Source organism: Panthera tigris, chromosome C1 (genome assembly GCF_018350195.1).
Source record: "Panthera tigris isolate Pti1 chromosome C1, P.tigris_Pti1_mat1.1, whole genome shotgun sequence".
NCBI classification, from domain to species: Eukaryota; Metazoa; Chordata; class Mammalia; order Carnivora; family Felidae; genus Panthera; species Panthera tigris.
The window spans coordinates 117578785-117596897 of NC_056667.1; the positions used below are offsets into that span (position 1 = coordinate 117578785).

An 18113-nucleotide genomic window follows, 5' to 3' on the forward strand; every position below is an offset into this window, starting at 1 on the left:
GGTCTGCTTGGGATTCTCTCTCCCACTCTCTGCCCCCCAGCGCCCAAGTAAGTAAATAAATTAAAAAAAAAATTATAAAGAACATTAACCTAAATATTGGCTTATCCACGGCAGTCATTCTCATACTTTAGGGTACACACAAATCACCCCAGAGAAAAGCCTGTGAAAAATGCAGCTTCCTGTGTTTGCCCACAGACAGTCTGATTCGGTAGTTCTCAGGCAGGCCTGAGGATCTGCATTTAATGGGTGCCTCAGGGGGTTCAGAAACGTCCTTTCTGAAAGCGTATCTAATTTCATTCTCCATCTTCCTCTGCTTGGAGGAAGTTTTACCAAGAGCCCGCTTTTCAGAAGAGACCTCAGGCCACCATCATATCCCCGCAGGACAAAGCAGTAACTCAGTGACTGAAATGTTCCAGTCGGGGCTCCAGGGTGCCCCACATGCTTCAAATCGGTTCACCGAGAGCACCCCAGCAGGGAGTGGGGCTCCCTGGGGGTCTCCAGGAGGCTTTGCCGCTTCACAGAAGGGTGCTGCTGTCCCAGATGTAGAAACCCCAGATGATCCTGACTTCCCCGGTGTGGCTGCAGCTTTGGTAGAGAACACAGCATAGGCTTCGCATTAGGGCTCCAGGGATCCCACCCTGGTCCCTCCGGCAACAGCTGTGTGTCGGTGGGCAAGTTACATAACCTCTCTGAGCTGCTGCTTCCCAGCTAGACCAGGAGACTAATACCTGCCTTTCTTTAAGGAGTTTTGTGGTGATTAAATGAGATAGTATGGGGGGGTGGTGGTGGTTAAATGAGATAATATGAGGAAACAGCCTAGCACGGAGTAGCTGCTCCCCATGTGAAGGCTGTAACACTATTCCACAGAGGCAGTTCCATGTAGGGCTGGGCTGAACAAGCTGAAAGGAAGACTCCTTTTGAGGGCCTGGGGGATTGTGAGGCCCCTCCTCACCTCGACGGGCACTGAAAGCCAACTTTGCCGCATCTACTGAGGTGACCCAGGGTTGGGCCAGTCAGGGGGACATGGGCCTGGTGCTCTCACGAGGTGCCACGAGCCTGTGGCTACACCACAGTGGCTTCCTCCTTAGGCCACAGGGCCTCCTCAGTGGTCTCTAGGCTTCCCACTCCGGCTCTCCCCCCTGGCTGTCAGTTCTGCCTTCCTCAGGTTAATGTAACCTCTGAATAATTTAGCAAATCTCCCCTTGCTCAACTGAAGATCTTATCATGAGGCAAAACAACGTTGATTCATATGTATGCAAGCATTTTCTCGGCAGCTGCCGCTGGCTGAGGCCACAGATGGCTCCTGACATTCGCTTGGCGGGCCGGCAGAGCCTTAGGTACGGGATCCAAAGCGGGTCGAACAGGAGTTGGGAGGTGGAGGAAGCTGTGGGTCTGCACAGAAGAGAAGGAGGCACCAAGGGGCCAGGTCTGTGGCAGCTGCAGCCCGGCTCTCCTGCGGGGTCTCCGAGAGCTTGTGTCCCTCTGCAGCAGGGGCCATCCAGAGCCTGGGACACCTTTCCTCTCCAGGGACCGGCACGGGACAGTCCGTGCGCCAGCAGGCCGGATCAGGACCTGGGGATCGATGCCTGAGGGTGGCCCCAGCTGTTGCGGGAGCCATGTCAGAAGGTGCTGCAGGCCTTGGGTACCCTTGTGTGCCCTCTTGGGGTACCTTATCCAGGGATCAGGACTGGCATCTAGAAGCCTTACTTCAGCCTCTCCCCCACCAGCTCCTAAGAAATGCGGGCTGAGTTGAGTCTCTGGGGTGTGCCCGCTTGTCACGCTCCCGCCTCCCTTCACACCTCAGTCGTGTACTCAGCAAACTGCCTGAGCACTGACTCTCAGGTACTGGGAATGAGGGGGTGAGGGGGCCCCTGCTGCTGCCCAGGCTGGTGGGGGAGTCAGACACGAGTAAGACGCCGCTGGGGTTTGGAGGACGCTGGGCGGGGCCGCACTGCCAGCCCTGACTCACGTCACAATCGCCCGGGACGTTTCCAAAGATGTCACACGGGGTCACTTCCCAACAATCGTGCCTTGGTGAAGAAAAGCATATTCAACGTTCCCAAGCTTTATCTCTGTGCCAGGCGCCGCTCAAAGTGCTTTACAAATGTCAATTTACTAAGGTTTTTTTCTTTTTTTAAGTTTATTTATTTATTTTGAGAGACGGTTCGAGCAGGGGAGCGGCAGAGAGGGAATCCCAAGCAGGCTCCCCACTGTCAGCGAGGAGCCCGACCAGGGGCTCGACACCGCAAACTGTGGGGTCACGACCTGAGCCCAAATCAAGAGTTGGACGCTCAATTGCCCGAGCCACCCGGGTGCCCCTCGATTTGTTAAATTCTTAAAACAATCCCAGGAGACAGGCATTTTCGTATTTCCCATTTACGGATGGGGGAAACTGAGGTATGGAGAGGGTAAGTGACAGGCCCGGGGCAGGCTGTTGTAAAGCCGTGGTCTCAACCCAGGTTCCGAAGCCAAAGGCTGCCTGGAGAGGCACCCACAGATGCACCCCTGGCTGACAGCCTCCCACTGGGTCTCGGTCTCCCGGGACTCTGATTCCAGTTCTTTGCTGCCTCCACACACCGACAAAGACAGGCATGTTTCCGGCCTGCAGGGTTGCCCAGGACCAGTGGGGGCCAGGAGGGGCCCCCGAGTCAGCCACGGTTAGCTCTGAAGGGGCGCACCTCCATGGATTTAAGCTCGGGGGCCAGGTAAGGGAGGGAGACCCTCTGTGGTGAACAGAGCTATGACCTTAGTCTCTTCACATGTGCATGGCATTAGGGAAAAGTCAACCTTGACGTTGACTTGAGGTCTTGGAAAATGGAGCCAGTGAGCGGTGCCCACCCGACTGTGCTGTGGGCCAGCAAGGACAACCACCGGCATCCGTGAACTGTCCACGACCGACTAGCCCGGTCAGTGTCAGAGTGTGGGACTCTGGCAGAACTTGTTGATGACAACAGTAAAATCTGTAAACAGGGGCACCTGGGTGGCTCGGTCAGTTGGGCATCTGACTTCGGCTCAGGTCATGATCTCACACTTTGTGAGTTCGAGCCCTGCATCAGGCGCTGTGCTGACAGCTCGGAGCCCGTTTCGGATTCTGTCTCCCCCTCTCTCTGCCCCTCCCCTGCTCATGGCCTGTTTCTCTCTGTCTCTCGCCAATAAATAAAAATGTTAAAAAAAGGTTTTTAGAAATCTGTAAACAGAGAGGGTCTGATCATAAAGCGGTGAGATGCTGGCGTGTGGAGTGTGGATGCTCTTCCCCCTCCGTCCGTCCCTCCACGTGGGCTCTGTGAGCAGCCTGTGAGCAGGCAGGGGGAGCGGGAGGGGAGGGGTGGTTGACAGCATGAGTTTGGACCCGTTGACTTGCAGCAGGGAGCAGGTCCCTCTGGGGAACGACGGCTCCACGGACCTAGATTGGAAGACGTCCAGAGCCACGGTGGCTTTGGGTCCAGGTGACTCCAGGTGGTGCACCAGGTAAGTTTGTGCCGCCCGAGCCTGCCAGAGGCGAGCACGGCCGGGGGCACAAGGAGAGGGCACAAGCAGAGGGACACCAGACGAAGGAGCTGGCAACGTCCAGCCTGTGGACACCAGCTACTCACCTCCATTGGCCTTTGCCCTGAACAATCTGTGGATGCTTTGGAGAACAGTCTTCAGGTCTTCTTCCTTGTTCTGCCTCAAGCCGGGAGCTCGCGGGCATCGCGTGGGCCAAAAGGCTTCACGGCCACCACCACAGTCTTTCCATGGAGGCATAGTCAGTAAAGGAGGAGGGACATCCCAGGAGACAGAGAACGGGACTCAGTGTCTCTGCGAGCTCTGCAGCAGAGAAAAGGCAGAGGGGACACCCCAGACACCCCAGTGGCCAACCTGGAACTGGGGGACGTTCCTGACCCTTGACTTCTGACATTCCTCTCTCACACCCCCAGACCCAGCCCACTACCAGATCGCATCAATACTCCCTCCTAAATGTAGCCCGAGTCCTGCTTCTTTTCATTTTCACGGCTACTGCCAAGTTCAGGCCACCACCATCACTTTTTGTTACCAAATGTCCCTTCCCCCACCGACTGCTCTCTCTGCCTCCTGTCTGGCCCTCTCAACCCATTGTCCAATAAAGTCACTCTCTAAGATCCAAGCACGATCGTGTCCTCTCCTGCTGTAGCGTTATCAAAGGCTCCCCAGTGCTGTCAGAATAAAATCCAAACACCTCGCCATGGCCCACCGGGCCCTGCATATTCTGGTCCCCACCAGGCCCTTCAGTCTCATCTCCCCCGCACCCTTGTTTGCACTCTGCCAGCCATGCCAGGTTTTGCTCTTTGACCATTGGACTAGTTATCAATTTACTGCTTCTAATGCGTCCTTCACCACCTGCTTCGAGAAAACGGAGAGGGACCCTTTAAGTACTTCTCCCCGGCTGACACAAAGTTGAGTCTTGTCAGTAGAGGGCGCTGGAGGGTCGCTGGAGGAGGACAGGATTCTTCTCTTCCTCAAGGTCCTGTCATGGCGGTCTCTGTAATGCAGGCTCCTCCAGAGCACGGCCTCCCCAGTATCCAGCCCCTGCGGTGTTTCCTGACCCGGCGACCCTTCAGTAGCTCCCCTGGGGCCAGTTCCCGGGCGTTCCCTCAGGTGGCTCTGCCCTGAGAACCGTGGTCTGAAACAGGATTCTGAGCTTCATCTGAATTAGCTCTTACCGTGGAACCCAAAAGTGTGGCCACTGCATTTGGAAGTTATCACCACCTAGGTGCCCTGCAGTTATACAAGTATTCAGGAACATGTTTCTGCCTACCAAGCTGCTTTTGAATTTTGTTATGTTGAAATACAAGAAGTAACAATGACAGCAGCAGTTAAGGTCACAGAGATCGTGAGGGAAAGGGAGACCGATGATGACCTCTGCATAATTTCCTTTCAATAAAGTGAGGTGAGGGGAAGAAGGAATTAGGTTACTTACCAGCGTGTGCGTGCGTGCATGTTCGTGCATGCATGCACACGGGTATGTAATCCACTCCTTTTTCTTTGAAGCTCGTAAGATTAAAATAGGGAAGAAGTCCTACGTATGTTACAATGATAGACTTTGCCAGGCGGGATGTTTAGGAAATCAAAAATTCTCCAGGCTATCTTTTTTTTTTAAAGGTTTATCTATTTAAGTAATCCTATACCCAACATGGGGCTCAAAGTCCAGACCATGAGATCAAGAGGCATATGCTCTCTGACTGAGCCAGGCCGGCACCCCCAGCCTCTCTCCATCTTCGTTTATGCTTGAGATACAATAATGTGCCATATTTGCCTTGAAATCTGTGATTATCAGAAGTTTTACTGAAATTCTGCAGAAATAATCCGTTTTCATCGGCTGTCTAGATGTCTTCGTGTCAGTTCATGAGACAGAGCTTGTTGATGGCATAGTCGGATGCTTCAGACAGGCAGCCATTACCCTTCAAAGAGGTTTGAAGGGATTTTTTTTTCCATGTTCAAATAGTTCCGGTTTCTGTAGAAACTTCATTCTGAGATTAGCCTCTGAGGGATGAGCTATCAGAATTCAAGTGAACAGCTCTTTGTTCCACTAACTATTCACTGTCAGGCAATAGCAGTAAAGGCAGTCAAGACGCAGTAAGCTTATAAAGTACTGTTTTCCAAAAGAAATGGGAGGTGCCTTCACCTTTATTATTGTACTTTTGGTTATGCAAACAGCTTGATGACATAAATGTTTATGTTCCCTATACATCTGGTCAGAAATCATTTTTTGTGGGTGAAGTTAAACAGCCTCTGGTAGGACAGAATACTGGGTACAGAGTAAAAGACTACAATAAAATGCCAGCTCTGAAGAGGAGACTGGTTTACCCACCAAACATTCTGTGCCTTGGTCTAACATTAACATGATGTCTGTGTAATCACATAATATTTTCCATCATTTTTCATTAGCCCAGATTGCCAAGTGTGTTCTTTCTAAGAAGTTTGACTGAATCACTGTATACATTTACTGTCACAGGTGACACTTTGCCATTGTGAGAGATTTCAGTAATTAAAATAGGAAACAGAAGCTTAAGTTATTTTCTTTATAAAAATTATGTTCCTTGTTGGCGCCTGGGCGTTTGTCGGTTAGGCGTCTGACTCGATCTCAGCTCAGGCCTTGATCTCAGGGTCGTGGGTTCAGGCCCTGCGTTGGGCTCTGCACGGGGCATACAGCCTACTTAAGAAAAATGTTTCTTGGAAGCACGTTATGATGGTTTGCGTGCTCTTATACACCGGATGTCTTAACCTGAGTGCAGTCCAGGGGATCCTTTCTAATTACAGGAAGGTACTCCTTTCCTCAACGCTGTGATCTGACCCGTGACAGATCTGTACTACGCGCTACGTACGTGGAGAACAAGTCAACTGCAAACCAGCTGAATGGGTGAATCTTATGCTGGTGCTGAAATGTCTTCAGAACAGTCCTCACGATTTCAAGGTTTGTTTTGAAATTTGCGAGTATCAAGTGTCAGTCAGAACCTAAGATGAAATGTTAATGTTGAACTCTCATGCTTTATGTGTACTTCTTTCTTGGATTTTTCGATTCTCTGCTATTTTTACCGTACCGCCGCATTTACATTTCCTACACACCGACTTGGTGCAATTGAAATAAAATTGCACTACGCATGCAAAAAAAATTCGTGGTCACCAAGCTGGTCCTCACGGGCCTTCGCTGCACCGATCTCACTGTGCTGTCACTGCAGGTTTACTTGTCGGACGGGCCCTTCCGTGGGACTGCAAGCACCCCAGGACCTCACAGTGTACCTAACTGAGCAAGGGAGTAATCTCATTAGCTCAGGTCCTCTGAGAAATAGACAGGAAGACAGGATTACATGTGTCGGGGGATAATGCCTGTGAAGGGCAAAGGGGTTGGGAATAGAAAGTGGAGGGGGGCTTTCGTATCACGATGTAGATCTGACTCCTGGAAAGGAGTGGGGAATAAAGGAGGATTGGGTAGGAAGGGTCTCGGACCTAAGACAGACCTGCCCAGGTTACATACAGTAGAGTCCTGGAGCCACAGTCACCCACTGGAGAAGTCCCTCAATTCACTGGAATGAGCCTGCCTTAGCATGGCCACCAGACCAGCCGTTGGCTGAAAGCAGCCTGTGAGAGGCATGGCCTCAGTGAGAATGCGGTGGTGGAGCTAAGGAAACAACAGCTGCGGCTGTCAGTCACTTCTGCTCCCCGCAGATCTGAGCAGCACATTTTCATGATGGCTACGGAAGCTGACAGACAGAAGGTTGGCCACACCCCAAGGATACACAGCCAAAAGCAGTGATGCCAGAATCTGTCACCTTGATGCAGGGAGAGGGAGAGGGCCCATGGACCCCTCTGAATAAGCCTTCATACACAAGCATAAACATATACAGCAGTAAATCCTTACATATATTGAATGCATAGTCATTCCAAACTCCACGGGAACAGATTTACTTTCAACTTTGTGAATTTCTTTTTTTTTTTTTTTAACGTTTATTTATTTTTGAGACAGAGAGAGACAGAGCATGAACAGGGGAGGGGCAGAGAGAGAGGGAGACACAGATTCTGAAACAGGCTCCAGGCTCTGAGCGGTCAGCACAGAGCCCGACGCGGGGCTCGAACTCACGGACTGTGAGATCATGACCTGAGCCGAAGTCGGACGCTTAACCGACCGAGCCACCCAGGCGCCCCAACTTTGTGAATTTCTTTCCAGGTCCTACCTATGGGACATTATTGCAATCATCATTGCAAGTAGCACTTCCTATTTTCTAAAGACTTGCTATTTGTAACTAATATTTGTACATTTCTATCATAACCTTCACAATTATGCTTTTTGGTGACCAAACAACATTCAACAGATGGATGTGCCATATTCCTAAGTCATTGCTGTTCAACATTTCTATTATTTTGATTTTTTTTTTTAATGATCACCGCTAATGTTCTTATGTACATCTTTGGGCATATACTATTTAGTTTCTGTTAGGTCGTAGCTTTCGGATAAGTTTCTAGGTTTCAAGTTACTGGCTCAAAAGATACAGTTTTGTGGTCATATCAAATTTTGCCAAATTGCTTTCTAAAATCATTATGTCAATTATGTTTATTATTTTGAGAGAGAAAGAGAGAGAGAGCATGCAAACAGAGGAAGGTAAGAGAGTGAGGGAGAGACAATCCCAAGCAGGCTCTGCGCTGTCAGCGCAAAGCTCAGGGCAGGGCTCAATCCCAAGAGCCGTCGAGATCATGACCTGAGCAGAAATCAAGAGTTGGATGTTCAACTGAGCCACCCAGCACCCCAAACCATTGTTAATTAATCATGTGCATTAGTTAGCTGTTGTTGCACAAAAAATCACCATAAAACTAAGTGGTTCAAATAACCCACACTTATTGTCTCACTGCTTCTGTGGGTCAAGGATCCAAGCATAACTTAGCTGTGTCCTCTGCTTCAGAGTCTGTCACAGGTTACAGCGAAGGTGCTGGCTGAGGCTGTTGTCTCTTCTGAAAGCTCGACTGGGGACAGATTATCTTCCAAGCCTACTCAGTTGTTGTCAGAATTCAGTTCCAGCTGTTGTCAGAATTTAGTTCCTCATGCGCTGTTGGATTGAGGGCCTCAGTTCTTAGCCAGCTGTTGATCAGATGGCCCTTAGTTCCGTGCTATGGCAAGGCTCCAATATGGCAACTTGCTTTATCAAAGCATGCATCTGAGAAGACAATAGAGTCTGCTAGGAAGACAGAAGTCACAATCTTTTGTGACTTGATTACAGAAGTGATACCCCCTTAATGTTGCTGTATTCTGTTTTGAACCAGGGGAGTAAAGACAGAGGATGACACAAGGCCAAGAGCACTAGGAGTGGGGATCACCGGGGCCATTTTGGAGGCTGTTTACTACAAATGTCACCAAGAACATACGTTTGTACCAATTTCACAGCAACCACCCTAAAAGTGAATGGTCTAGGATTTTAAAATTACCAGTATAGTAGGTGTAAGACTATCTCCCATTTTAATGGCCTCTTCTCTGGCCTGGTATCTACACCAAAGGGACATGGGTCCTTTGCTCTCAGCTGCTGCCACGTAATTTCCAAAAAGTTGTCAACTGATAGCAACTCAGCAAAGGTACCGACCTACCTGGGACTTTGAAAAGCTCTAAGCACAGACTTGTAGTAGGCAGCAGTGAGTTCCCTGGGAGGGTTCCAGCCTCAAGGAATTGCTGGTATTTGGGCAGCAACTCCAAGCTCTGAATACCCTAGTACCTGTATCACTTAAAAAGCAGGGAAATTTAGGAAACCAATATTCTTTTAATTTTTTTTTAACATCTTTTATTTTATTTTTGAGAGATAGACAGAGCATGGGCGGGGGAGAGGTAGAGAGGGGGAGACTCAGAGTCCAAAGCAGTCTCCAGGCTCTGAGTGTCAGCACAGAGCCTGATGTGGGGCTCGAACTCATGAACCGTGGGAACATGACCTGAGCCAAAGTCGGCACTCAACCGATTGAGCCACCCAGGTGCCCCAAAACCAATCTTCTTTAAAAAACATTTTTTAAATGTTTATTGATTTTTGAGAGGGAGAGAGAGAGAGACAGAGAGAGAGAGAGAGAGAGAGAGAGAGACAGAGAGACAGAGAGAGAGAGAGAGAATGAGTGGAGGAGGGGTGGAAAGAGAGGGACACACAGAATCTGAATCAGGCCCCAGGCTCTGAGCTGTCAGCACAGAGCCCGATGCAGAGGTTGAACTCATGAACTGTGATATCTTGGCCTGAGCCAAAGTTGGACGCTCAACCGCCTGAGCCACCCAGGTGCCCCCAAACCAATCTTCTTTTAAAGCTTACTATATACTCTCACTGGGCTTCACATTTTGCAAACTTTATTTCACTTTCATTATCAAAATAATACTGTAAGCTACATATCAATATCCCCATTTAATAGAAAACTTGGGGACCAAGATGTGACATCACTTGTTCAAGGTCACTCTGCTAAAGTGGCAGGACCAGCATTTGAACCCACAGCAGGCTATCCTGTCTGTGTCCTCTCTCTGCTTCCTAAGGTAACCTTGTCCTCAGCTGGAGCCTCTGAGGGCTCCTAATGCTTGGTCCCTCCACTCCATTCTCACCTCAGCACCAAATATGACAAATCGGGTGTCCTTTCCTCTTCAGTTAGCTGAAAGGGTCTCCCCTGGAAGTTCCAGAAAGCTCTGCTCAATGACCATTTTCTCCTGATGAGAGGTGAGGCTAGAGAGTCACCTCTAACCAGCAGGGGAGAAAGGCTATAGAGGTTACAGTACAAGTTTATACCACAAAACCCTCAGGATAAATAGGACAGTGTAAACAAAGGGTTTGCAAAGGGGATCCAGACCCAGGCTCCTGACTTCAAATCCTTGTTCTGTTATTTTCAAAGCTTTGTGGTTTGGGGCCCATTTCTTCACCTTTCTGTGCTATTTCCTTGCCTGTAAAATTGAAATAACATTGGGGCGCCTGGGTGGCTCAGTCGGTTAGGCAGCCGACTTCGGCTCAGGTCATGATCTTGCGGTCCGTGAGTTCTAGCCCCGCGTCGGGCTCTGTGCTGACAGCTCAGAGCCTGGAGCCTGCTTCAGATTCTGTGTCTCCCTCTCTCTGACCCTCCCCTGTTCATGCTCTGTCTCTCCCTGTCTCAAAAATAAATAAACGTTAAAAAAAAAAAATTAAAAAAAAGAAAATCGAAATAACATTATCAACTACCTGTTCCAATTTGGGGATCAATGAAAACAGACTCTAAGAGCCTAGCAGAGTGTCTGCTACATACTAAAGGCGCTATAAACAATACTGTAGGGATGGAGTGGGCAGGAGGACTCACTGGGTGAGGATCCACAGGTCTCTTTCAGCCCCAGACTGTGATATACGCACACCTGGGGATGGGGGTGCCAGGCATGGCCACATGGGGCATGGCACTGTGGATACTGGCTGCTGGGGATGAGTCAGGCTGCTAGGGTCAGGAATGGGCAGAGCCGATGATGGCATGATGGCTCTGGGGCTCCCTTTCCTATATTCCGGCTGTGTGTGTGTGTGTGTGTGTGTGTGCGCGCGCGTGCGCGCGCCTGCGTGCACATGGGGTGGGGGGGATCTGTGTGCGTTGACAGAGCCTTGTCGGTCAGCCTACTTCGGAGTCTGAGCAGGGCTGTTGTTCTGGGTGGGGGGGTTGGGTATCTCTGCACATTCACACTCAGAACCAGGGTCATGTGGGAGGGGGGCACGACTCAACAGGACAATGTTCTCTTGGGATCAGGGGCAGAGCGCTGACAGCTGAGGCGTGCTGCAGGCATCTGAGAAGGAAAGACGCAGGGCCGCATTTACAGGGTACCTTCCTGCCACCTGGTCTGTTACAGAGCTCTGGAGCATGCTTTTTCATCTTTCTAGGATCAACACCCAAATCTGTGTGCGAGGGCACAATATATCACAAAATTTGGGGGGGGGGGGTGTGTGACCTATTTCCTAAAGCCTCTTGGAGGCCCTGGTGGCCTGAGTGGTAATCTGTGCTCTATAGGAAGTGACCAGAAGTGTCCTGGTTTCCCCACAGAACAACAATCACAGAAGATCCGGGCCAGGTCCTGCCCTTGGAAAGTCCCAAGTTGGGAAGACAGGACAGGGTCACCTATGATTCATATGGCCTCACCCATGTGTGCAGCCAGCCCTACAGTAAATGCTCTGACTCTAGGGAGCCAGGCCTGCCTGTTGTAGCTTAAAAGTTCCATTCATTTATTCAAAAATGTTATGGAAAGCCTCAGTGCACAGCAGTATACAAGACATAAACACTGTTCTTATAGACAGTACGTTTCAGTAGAGGAGATGGTAAGCCATTAGCTTCACGGTAACTTATGTAGTTACAGCTTGCACTAAGGGCTCTGGAGGGGTACAGGGTGCATGATGGGCGTGAATGGGGAAGGTTCCCAGGGTCAGGTCACTGGGTATTCCTGCAGAAAGAGCACTAAATAACAGAGACAAGGGCAAAATGGGAGAAAGCACCCCAGATCAAGGCACTGTGTGGGGAAGGAAGAGGAAAGCAGTGAGGGAACCAAAGTGCTCCTGAGTTTAGGATCCACAGAACCAGGAGAAGGGGACACAAGATGGTTAGAGAGGCCATTAGGTCCAGGCTCAGAGATGCAGCTCTAGCAGAAAGCAAGGGGATGTCCACAAAACGGGTTTTTTTTTTAATGTTTATTTTTGAGAGAGACAGAGACAGAGCACAAGTGGGGAAGGGGCAGAGAGAGAGGGAGACACAGAATCTGAAGCAGACTCCAGGCTCTGAACTGTCAGCACAGAGCTGGATGTGGGGCTCGAACTCATGAGCTGTGAGATCATGACCTGAGCTGAAGTCGGATGCTCAACCGGCTGAGCCACCCAGGCGCCCCTAGCAGAAAGCAAGGGGATGTCTGCAAACAGTTTTAAGCAGAATGGAACCCAGACACACCTGATTTTCCAAGAGCTGGGAGGGGTAGGAGGCTGGAGGGAGGAACTATCTGGGGACGGCAAGGACAGAGCTGAGGGTTGCCTGGGCCTGGGCGATGTGCAGAATGCAGCAGGGAGGAAGGGGAGGGGCAGCTCACAGGGTGGAGGCTCTGGGCCAAGGTCTGGAAATTGGGCCACACGAGGCATGCGTGGGGACCGGGAGCAGCTGAGGCGTGCAAAGTTTGTGACATGGACTAGAGGGAGCCAAAGCAGCAGCCATCTCAGGGGATCACTTCCCTTACCACGGGGGCTCCCTTTCCTTCCCTTTTGGGCAAGTCAGCAGGAATGCCTGGCATGGCCATCCTGCTGCTCCTCTAGTATTGAACGCAGTGGGGCGGGGAGTGGTAAGTGGATGGAGCTCACCGAATCCAGACCCCAAACCATGTTTCTCCAGCCGAGATCACACAGTCATACATGGGGGCAGCAGCCGGGGGACAGCCTGAGGGGCCCCCTGAAGTGGTACTTCCCAGAGCGGACACGCGTTCTACCACTCACTAACTCATCCACCTGCCTATGCATCCACCAAGTGTGTGCCCAGCGCCATCCCGGAGACCTGAGAGATGGGGTGTGTGGCCAGGCCGGACGTTGGGACCCACAGGCTGGCCCCATGGAGCCAGAGCACAGATCTGCAGCCACCGTGAAGGACCCAGAAGGAAGACATGCCACCCCCCCCCCCCTCCATTCAGCCTCCTGCAGGAACTGTCTGCCACTGAGTGGGCTTCCTGGCTCCCTGGCTGTGGCCTGATCTCTTTGCCCTGAGTTACCTTGGCAACGGGCCTGAATTCTTCCACTGTTCCGGGGAAAACATAATCGACAATGAAAAATAAAAATAAAAAAGGGAACCTGGCTTGCTGGCCACAACTGTCCCCACCTTTCCTGGGAAGGGGTCTCCTGTCCAAGGACCAAAAGTGGGGTCTGCTCCATCTGCCACTAGAAGGCCCAAGGGAAACAGAGCAAGGGTGCAGCATAGCCTCCTGGGCCCTGAGTGTGACACCAGGCCCAGTCCATCGCTCTCCTCCATCCTGCTTCCTCCTGGCCCCTGAAAACCAAGCTCCCTCTGCCCCCACCCCTGGCCCTCTCCTCCCCAGGCACTGACCATGCATCAGCAGGCTCCCTCCCTGCAGAGCCTCAGTTCTGCAATGGCTTGTTCCTTCCTCTTCCTTCGGCCACAGGTCTCGCCGGGTTCCAGCAACACCTCCACTCCCCTTCAGGCCCAGGGGCTCTCTCTGAGCATGCCGTCTTCGCTGGACACATCGCCCTTGAAGCTCTCCCTCAAGCTCCCACTTCCCAGCCTCTCAGGGCGACACTAGCTTCTCACCTGGGCCTCGAAGGTTTTCAATGTCTACCACAGCAGAAGGAAATTGGGATTAGACCACCAGGTAAACTACACGGTGGTTGTTCACGTCGTGCAAGCACCTCCAGGGGGGAGAAGCGGCCTGACTCCCACAGCCGGCTGGTATTCAAACACCAAGGAGGGACATCCCATTTCTTCGAGGGATGTCCTCTCGGCCAAGCCCTTTCGTTCACAGCTCACGCTGCCCCACAATCCTGCCAGGTAATTTACACCGTCCCCATCTGACAGCTGAGGAAACCGAGGCTTAGATTCAACAGACACTTGCCCAAGCTCCCCGGGATCATGAGTGGTGGACTGGGATAGAACCCAGGCTGTTTAATTCCAAAGTCTGACTTATCTGACAATGGGCTGCGGGTCCAGAGGCACCAAGAGAGCCCCCAGAGTCAACGGCAGGGTGGTGCCTGCAGGAGCCGCATCTGTCCTTGTGATGAGTCCCTCAGGAGCGGCCCGAGTTGAGCGTGGCCCTCCACATCTGCAGCACAGAATCCCGGCGGGTCGTGAAGGGTAAATGTTTGATGCGGAACCAGTGTCTGGGAACGATGTTCCCACTAGGCGTATACAGCTTCGCTCCGTGTGTGCCCAAGAGGCTGCGCAGGGCTACGTTGCCGGATAAAACCTTCTCATAGAACTCCACTCCACCCCGGGCATAAGCTGCAGACAGGGAGGCCGTGCGGCGGTCCAGCCAGGCTTCCAGGGCATGAGTGAGAGAGTCTGCGGAGAAGGCATAGGCCACAAAGCCCACCACCACTGCCACCAGGTTGAAGGCAGCCCGTATGTTCATGGGGCCCCCATAGAGCCCCAGTGCATGCTTGGCACCCACGCCCAGTGCCCACGTTCCTGCCAGGCAAGCTGGGGCCGGCAGAGCCTGTAGGGCGGCGGCACTGCTCTCCAGGTACACCACTTCCTTGGCCAAGGCAAACTTCTGGGCGTCGCGGGACAGGGTCAGGGCATCTCTCAGCCGGGCACCTGCTGGGCTCTGCCAGTTCACTCTTTGCCCATGTACAACCACTGGATGATCAGTGTTGGTCAATGAGCCACCCAGGAAGCTGGCTGGGATGCCCACTACCGCCCCGGCGGGGAGTCTCGGGAAGCCAGCACTCACAGGCTGGAAGGTGAAGGTGGTGAAAGCCTCATAGCTATGGCCTGCGGGGACACCAATGTCCTGTAGCACCTCTTGGAAGAGCCTCTGCAGCTCTGGGGAGAGTGGGGCTGGCTGGCCCTGAGGCCAGTACTGGTATAGCCATTGGATCACAGGATCTGGGAAGACGTGGTATGAGATCTGGGCCCCAAATAGGCCTGCACAGGAACCCACCACCAGGCCTGTCCTGTGTCTCTGCACAAACGCTGCGGCCCGCCACAGGGGACCTGCCATGAGCGCTGCCACCGTTGTAAACCTGAGCCAAGAGAAAGAGAAGTCAGCCAACAGTTCCCTGGGTCTGCCTGCAGGCTGACCTATCCCAGGGCCACATCCTCTGTAACTGAGGCAATACAGCAAGGTGGATAAGAGTATGAGCTCTACAGCCAGAGCTCCAATCCAAACTCCCTCTCTGTGCATCACCTTACCCATCTGCCAAACAGGCAAGGGACAAGGGCATCACTAGGGTGGCGGTGACGGGCATATGAATAAACATATGAATACGTAAAATAATCGGTCTGGCACAGCAGCTGACTCCTCTTGTGATAATGCATGATTATTACGTTTAATAAGCACCAAGTCCCCAACTGCCTCATGACACTAGTCATCCCATAGTGAGGCCCTATGTTCAACGTATGAAGTACTTCTTAGATGCTAGACACAACTCTTAGAGCTTTATATATATTATCCAACAATTGAATCCTCACAACTCTATGCCCAATTACTCTTGCCCCTATTTGTTTATTTAAAAAAAAATGTTTAATGTTTATTTATTTTTGAGAGGGAGAGAGACACAGAGTGTGAGCAGGGGAGGAACAGAGAGAGAGGGAGACACAGAATCCAAAGCAGGCTCCAGGCTCTGAGCTGTCAGCACAGAGCCCGATGCGGGGCTGGAACCCTTGAGCTTTGAGATCATGACCTGAACCAAAGTCAGACGCCCAACCGACTGAGCCACCCAGGAGCTCCTACTGCCCCTTTTTTAAAGCATTGGAAACTGAGGCACGATAGGCTAAGTAAATTGATCAAAACCCCAGACTACCAAAGTGGCAGTATTAAAGGTTGAGTTGTGTTCCCTCCAAATTCACATGCTGAAGTCTTAACCCCTGCCACCCCTCCCCCCAAGAATGTAACTGTATTTAAGGATATAACTGTATTTAGAGATAATTAAGTGAGGTCATGAGGGTAGGTCCTCATCTAATATGACTGCTGTCCTTAAGAGAACACCTTAGGACACCGACACAGAGGAAAGACCATGAGAGGACACAAGCCACAGGTGACTATTTACAAGCCAATGGGAGCAGTCTCAGAAGACGCGTCATGCTGACGCCTTAATCTTGGACTTTCAGCTTCCAGATCCTGAGAAAACCAATTTCTGCCACCCAGTACTTGTCCTGGCAGCCCCAGCTGTGACTAACACAGGCACAGTATTTGAACACAGGCTATCAGGGGTCCACAGAAAAATTTTCATGTCAGAACAAAATTTAATGCTAAATTACAAATATATACAAAAGTAGAGAAAAGAGCACTTAGCCACTTAGCACTTCAACCAACTCATGGCCAATCTTGTTTCCTCTCTCTCCCACCCACATTCCTCCTCCAACTGGTTTATTTTGAAACACGTCCTGGGCGTCCTCTTATTTCATTCGTAAATATTTCAACAAGAATTCACAATTATTTTACTTTGGTTGAGGCTTACTGTCTTCCTGCCTCTGAAACGTGTTTAATTAGCAAGTAAGTTGCTACAAACAAGAACGTGGGGGTACCGGCTGGCCTATTTTAACAAAAAACTCCCAAAGGGGCACATCACTTGGGCCTATTTTCCCAATGGAGAAACTAAGGCTAGGAAAGCAAGGGTCCTGGCCAGGGTCCCAACGCTCCCAGGCCCACCAGCGCCAAGGCCACGCTCCAGGCTGGGCGAGGAGGGGCCGCGGGACCCTCGCGGAGGGCTCGCCGCCGGGCGTCCATCCCGGGCCCCAGGCTGCGCACCGCGGCTCGAAATCGCTGCTGGAGTGGACCCTAGGGAGGGGGCCCGTCCCCGGCTCCGCGAACCTGCCGTCCCCTCCGCGCGCTCACCTTTTTCCGCAACCGCCACCTAGCACACGGCGACACGTGTGCGGGGCGGGCCCAGCGCAGAGCGCGGCCGGCCTGGGCTCCGGGGGCGGGGACTACAGGGGGCCTGGCGCAGAGCAGGCTCTGGAGGCGGGACAGGGGGGCGGGACGTCCGGGGCGGGGCCTGGGGCGGGGACTAGCTCGCTGGCGGTCGGGGTTGGAGCTGGAGGCTCCTCCCTGACTGAGTGCCTTGGGGCGGGGCTGAGGCCTGCGGGGTCCTCGCCTTCGGCTGTGCTGCGTGGGCGGGGGCTTCCTTCTCTGTCCCTGAAAGGCGGCCTTGGTCGCCTGTTTAGCCCTCTAAGAAACGGCGGCCCCACGTGGGTTAGGAGGTGATCTGTGGTTGCGTTGCCTTCGGAGCCCAAGCGCACCTGACTGCCAGGTCCGTGGCCTTTCCTGTCTGGAAGCGTTCACCGCCAGTGGTCTGCTCTGGGCTTTAGTTTACCGTAGCAGCTGCCCCCTGGCCCATGCCCCTCAAGTGATCCATGCTGTACAGCCCACAGAGCAGCGTCACACCTGTCACTTCATCTTCCCAGCAGCGCTGCTCACCACCTGTTTTTTGTAAATAAAGTTTTATTGGAGGACAGCCATACCTATTTCTTTACAAGTTGCATATGGCTGCTTTCTCCCAGAAGGGCACAGTTGACTAACCAGGACAGAGACCGTCTGACCCAGAAAGCCTAAAATTTTAGCTATCTGGCCCTTATGGAAAAAGTCTGTGGACACATGAAGTACATTATTCCCATCTTACAGATGGAGAAACAGAGGCATTTAGCTTGCACAGGATGCCCAGCTCATATGCACCTAGCATGCACCAGAATGGCACAGGACTCCTGTCCCTGTACATTTCCCATTACATCTCCTGCCTTCATACAATTCAACCTAGTCGCTCTTGTCCATTCTCCCAAGTGGGTCTGGCCTCTGTGTCTGACTTTCTCTTCCATCCAAGCCCTTTTCTGCCACCCCCAAGGAGAGAGGAGGGCTTAGGTCCTGGGTGGAAAGGTGAGGCTGCCAGGGAAGATAAAGATGTAAGGAGACCCAGAAGCCTATGGGCATTGGGGTGGGGTTTTGGATGGTTAGCAGG

At 52.0% G+C, this 18113-nt stretch overlaps 1 protein-coding gene across 3 annotated transcripts; it reads right to left on the reverse strand.

Annotated features, from left to right (window-relative positions):
* Positions 1 to 8228: 8228 nt before the first annotated feature.
* On the reverse strand, positions 8229 to 17067 carry TMEM177 (transmembrane protein 177). 3 transcript variants are annotated; one of them, XR_006220629.1, is made up of 3 exons: positions 16997 to 17067; positions 13531 to 15182; positions 8229 to 8663 (listed from the first exon to the last, which is right to left on the reverse strand). XR_006220629.1 is itself a non-coding variant. In XM_042994261.1 (2 exons), exon 2 carries the CDS (start codon positions 15158 to 15160, stop codon positions 14225 to 14227), a length of 936 nt encoding a protein of 311 aa, XP_042850195.1. In that variant the 5' UTR covers positions 15161 to 15182; positions 16997 to 17067; the 3' UTR covers positions 12268 to 14224. The 3 variants fall into 3 exon arrangements, 2 of the variants coding, with proteins under 2 accessions (XP_042850195.1, XP_042850196.1); XM_042994261.1 differs by lacking the exon at positions 8229 to 8663 and having other exon boundaries at positions 12268 to 15182; XM_042994262.1 differs by lacking the exons at positions 8229 to 8663; positions 16997 to 17067 and adding an exon at positions 16811 to 16952 and having other exon boundaries at positions 12268 to 15182.
* Positions 17068 to 18113: the final 1046 nt, after the last annotated feature.

What these genes read in the sequence shown, in the direction of transcription:
- TMEM177 (XM_042994261.1), bottom strand. Translation starts at nt 15,160, where the DNA reads ATGGCAGGTCCCCTGTGGCGGGCCGCAGCGTTTGTGCAGAGACACAGG.